General features: G+C 63.2%; 1 protein-coding gene across 1 annotated transcript in view; it reads left to right on the top strand.

The window, feature by feature from the left end:
* Positions 1-4,766, top strand: part of DCST1 (DC-STAMP domain containing 1) — a 13,201-nt gene that overhangs the window by 4,945 nt on the left and 3,490 nt on the right. Inside the window, exons 4-10 of the mRNA XM_023534305.1 lie at positions 461-677; positions 786-929; positions 1,471-1,592; positions 2,048-2,205; positions 4,191-4,290; positions 4,405-4,500; positions 4,595-4,765. Of these exons, the coding sequence (XP_023390073.1) occupies positions 461-677; positions 786-929; positions 1,471-1,592; positions 2,048-2,205; positions 4,191-4,290; positions 4,405-4,500; positions 4,595-4,765 (1,008 nt within the window). The remainder of the gene's footprint in view (positions 1-460; positions 678-785; positions 930-1,470; positions 1,593-2,047; positions 2,206-4,190; positions 4,291-4,404; positions 4,501-4,594; position 4,766) is intronic.

Below are 4,766 nucleotides of genomic sequence, written 5' to 3'. Positions count from 1 at the left end.
CCTGACTGGATAGTCAGTCCTCTGGGCAGCTGGACAGCCCCATCAGGGGACCAGGGGCCTTGGCTCTGAGGGCCTGGGGCTTTGGAGTTGGGCGTTGGAGACCGGGGTGGGGGGCTTGGGGGGACTGGGGAGTTGAGAGATGGGGAGGTGGGGGCTGAGGGGCTCAGGAACATCGAGATGGCACAGAGGTCTGAGGGACCCGCCGCATGGGCTGAAGTCCATGGACCGGCCGAGCCCTTCCCTGGCTTGGTGAGGAGTCTGGGTTGGGAGCAGAGCAGAGCCTTCTGGGGAGAGGAGAGGGCTTCTGGGGACTGGGAACAGTGGAGAACTTGTGGGGACAGGCTGTCTCCGAGCCTAGGCTCCTAAAGGCCTAAGACGAGAGCCCAGAGCTGGCCAGTGGGGGGAGGACAGGCCATGGAGCAGCAGAAGCTCTAAGCCCCCCCACCCCCTCCACCCCTAGGGCAGCAAAGAGTCACTGAGAGCTGAGACCCAAAACGTCTCCAACTCCTTCAAGGACCTGGACGCCCAGGTGAATAGTGAGACTGGCTACGCACCTGCAGATGCCACGGGCTTGGAGGAGACGGCCCCAGGCGTGGGCGCCCACCAAGCTGTGGCCTTCAGGCGCCGCCTCTCCACACAGAAGATGTTTGAGCTGAAAACCAAGCTGCGTTGCTCCTGTGAGAGGCGCCCCCTGTGGGGCAGGGCGGGGCACGCGGCGGAGTGGGCGTGGCCAGGGCTCCGGGCCTGGATGTGGGGGCCTCAGACAGCCCTGGGCCTCCCCACAGACGTGGTGAACCAGGCCATACTGAGCTGCCGCCGCTGGTTTGACCATAAGCACGAGCAGTGCATGCAGCGCATCTGGGTCCCGCTCCTCAGCCACCTGCTCTGCCTGCCCATGAAGTTCAAGTTCTTCTGTGGCATCGCCAAGGGTCAGCACTGCGGCAGGAGGGCGGAGAGTTCCAGGCGAGGGAGCGGGGCCTTGGGGGGCACGGGGTAGGTGTGGGACAGGAACGCAATCGGGTGGAGGCTTCGGGATGTGAGGACAGGGCACCCTCGGAGCCGGTCCCTCCGCTGACTGGCTCTGTGACCCAGGGGGAGTCTCTGCTACACTGCGAGCTTTGCCTCCTCACCTGAAATGGGCATAATCCCGGTACTTCCCCCGCTGAGGGCTTTTGAGGGTTTAAGGGGATAACACATGGGAAGAAGGTAACAGAGCAGGTGCACAGAGAAGCTGCGGGGTGACTGTCACCATCGCTGTTGTCATTTGGGATGTCACAGACGGGTGAAAGACGGGGGGGAGGCAGGCCTTGTTTCTCGAGAAAAGAATTCGAGGAGAGCAGAGAGGGGAAGGGCTGGGGGAGGTAGGAAGTCGCGGGCAGGGGTTTGAAAGCAGGGTGGAGAGGAGCCCACGGAGGGAGTCCTGGAGGCCAGGCCGGGGAGGCAGCCCCTGACCGGCCCCCTGCCCGCCAGTGATGGGCGTCTGGTGCCGCAGCCGCATCCCAGTGGAAGGCAACTTTGGGCAGACCTACGACTCTCTCAACCAGTCTCTCGGTGGCCTCCGTGGTGAATTTTCAGCCACTATTGACTTCAAGGTGGGAGGCGCAGGCACGGTGCGGGGTGGGGGGAGCGGGAGGAGGGCACAGGGAATAGGGCTTGAGGAAGGCACGGGAGAGGGCACGGGAAAGAGGTGTCTGGGTGTGAGGGAGGGGAATGGTGTTGGTGATGGCGTAGGGGACAGGGAGGAGGACAGTGCCTGGCCCGTGGTGGTAGCCGTGGTCCTGACTTTGGGACTGACTGAGTGGTCAACCAGGTGTGAGACAGACAGGGCGTCAGCTCCTACCGGAGTGGGGGGCGGGGGGGGAGACTCCGTCACAGAGAGTAGCCAGCGGAAGGGAGCGGCAGCTCCCGCAGGCCCTGGGACAAGCCGGGGGACAGGCCATGAGTGGGGCACCGGAGACGAGCCAGGGGACAGGGCGTGCCGCGGAGAGGCTGGGCCTGGGCCCGCGAGGCTGCGGCAGGCTGGGTCTGCGCCTGTGCCCTCCACCAGGAAGAGAAGCGGGCTGGGCTGCTGGGCGTCAACACGAGCTGGGAACACGTGAGCACCGGGCTGCGGGACTATGTGAGGCAGCAGGAGGCCCAGCTGGAGTGGGCCCTCGGGCTGCTGCACGCACTGCTCTCCTGCACCTTCCTGCTCGTCCTGCACGCGTGAGCCCCGCGCCCCCGCCCCAGACGCCCCTTCCCCGGCTGGGGCTCGGGGTGGGAGCCCCGCCCTGAGGAGTCCTAGGAGGGCTGGACCCGCAGAGCCCGCCTCCAACTCCCAAGGCCGACGTTCCTGTGCCTTTAACGTTGCCTTTTATAAAGGCGGGTTCGTTGTTTACACAGAGTTCAAGGAAACGTGGGCATTTTGTCAGAAGAAACGTTACCCTGGGCCCTGCCGCCTTGAAAGGGCGACCGTTTCCCTTCATCTGCCCCTTCCAGCCTTCATCCCGATGCTGACGTTTTTACTTTTCGCTCCCACGTTTGATTTTTTTCCTTGCCCTTCATATTCCCCTTGGCTCTGACTTTGTGCCATTTTTATCGTCCAATTCTGCTTTCATTTTCTCCCGCCTGCTGCGTTGGCAGCCACTTTCCCTCCATTTGGACCAAAGTCCTCAACCCCACCCAGCCCGGCGTCCAGCTGGGCTGCCCTGGGCCTGGCTCAGCCGCCTGGCGACCCCGGGAACCTCTTTTTCCTGTCTCCACTCCCAAATGCCTGAGATGGGCAGGGGCTGGGCGGGGACAGCCGCAGGGGCTCCTGATCCGTCTGTCCCTGTGTGTAGGGTCCAGAGGGACTGCCAGTGAGTGGTTACGTGGGTGCCTGTGGGAGGACAAAGGTGAACAATCCACGTCCCTGCCCTCGAGAAGCTCATGGCAAAGGGTGGGCCGGAGAGGCGTCCGCCAAACAGAGATGAGTCAAGGGCTGCAGGGCAGGTGTGGGAGCCGAGGAGACGCCCCTGCAAGGGCCACCGCTGGCCTTCGAAAGGTTGCAGTTGGGGCGCCACAGTCTCTGCGGCAAGGTTGCCAGCAGCTGTGGGATGTGGTGGGCAGAGGACCAGCTGCAGCGGGCATGGCCAGGAGAGTCTGGGAAGCCCTGCAGGAGGGCCCCGAACTGGGGGCGGTGGCAGGATGGACTGGGGCAGGCTGGAGGCAGGAGTCCAAGCTGGGTCAGAGGTTAGGGAGCCTGGCTGGAGTGGGGTGTGGCAGGAAGCCGGCCTGAGAAGGATGGAGGAAGGGGTAGGTGTAGCAGTTCTCAGCGCTAGCTCTGGGAGAGAAGGAAGGGGGCACTGAGTGGGCACTTCCAGGCTTTCAACCTGGTGAGGTCACTCACTGAAGGGGCAGCGTTGGCGGCAGGGCGGGGCCCAGGCTCCAGAGGCCCTTGCGCAGCTGCCGGAGGTCTCTCCACAAGGGGGCGCTCACAGTCTTTCCTTGCATTCATGGCTGTTTCTGTCTTAAAGGCAAAGATGTGTATGGCTTCTTACAAGGTCCCAGAACAGCACTGGAACCTGTGCTGTTTACAGAGTTTATTTAATGTAATTTTACAGTTTCATACACATTGTCGACAATTAACTTTTTTCCTTGGGAAACCGAAGTATGATGCGGGACCTTAGGAGACACACACAGTGACACGTGCACTCACAGGCTCGCATGCACGCACACACAGAAAACACCGCTCTACTGAAGACTCAGAGAAAGGACCTGATGGTTGGGATGAGCTTTGCTTGAAGGAACCTCCAGGAGATGTTTTGCAGTCTCAGCCAAGAAGTGGGGACGCAAGAGGGGAATGTGGGGGTCAGCGTGGATCAGGGGACTCCTGCGACCTCGAGGGGTCCCCACCCCCGCGCCTTTGCTCCCGCTCTTCCCTCCGCTCGATACTCATCCTGCGAGATCCCCGCCTGGGAAGGCCTCGCCCAGTCCCGTGCACGCACAGGCCAGCACGCGCCTGGCGCTCCCAGCGGCCCGAGTCCCCATCGCATCTGTCCCCTCTGGTGTCTGTCTTGCACCGGACCACGAGCTTCTGGAGGACAGGACAGTCTCTTCCCGGGATGTAGATGGTGCTCAGTGGTCGGCTGAATGACTGTGCCTTAAGGAAGGCCGGGGTGGGGGGCGGGTGCGGAGAACGGGAACCGAGATGGAGCCATCCGCGTCCGCAGGTCCTTTTCCTATGTGGACAGTTACAACGGGGACATTCGCTTTGACAACATCTACATCAGCACCTACTTCTGTCAGATCGACGAACGCAGGAAGAAGCTGGTGAGTGGGCCCAGCCCCGCCCTGCCGTGTGCCCCGTGTGGCTTCGCCCTCCAGGAGGGCAGAGGGGAGGACGAGGGGGCCCCGGAGCCCCTCATCCTACGGCTTCTCTCCCAGGGCAAACGGACTCTGCTGCCGCTCCGCAAGGCCGAGAAGAAGGCCGTCATCTTCCCCTACGACCCCACCATCCAGGCCTTGGAAATGAAGAACCTGGTGAGGCGGGCAGGGGAGGCACGGACCCGAGGGGGCGCGGGCAGAGGCGGCAGAGGGGGCTCTGTGCCCACCGCACCCCGGTGCTCTGGGGCAGATACCGGAGCTCCTGGAGACGCTGCCCGTTCTGCTGCTGCTGGCGGTGCTGTGTGGGCTGGACTGGTCCCTCTACTCCGCCTTCGACGCCATCCGCCACCATTCCTTCCTACAGTACTCCTTCCGCAGTGAGCGGCGGTCCCCCGAGACTCGCCCCCCTCGGAACTCCCACC

The sequence above is a fragment of the Pteropus vampyrus genome, unplaced genomic scaffold (genome assembly GCF_000151845.1).
Source record: "Pteropus vampyrus isolate Shadow unplaced genomic scaffold, Pvam_2.0 Scaffold124, whole genome shotgun sequence".
In the NCBI taxonomy this organism is placed as follows: domain Eukaryota; kingdom Metazoa; phylum Chordata; class Mammalia; order Chiroptera; family Pteropodidae; genus Pteropus; species Pteropus vampyrus.
This window is presented reverse-complemented; position numbering and strand designations above follow the sequence as displayed.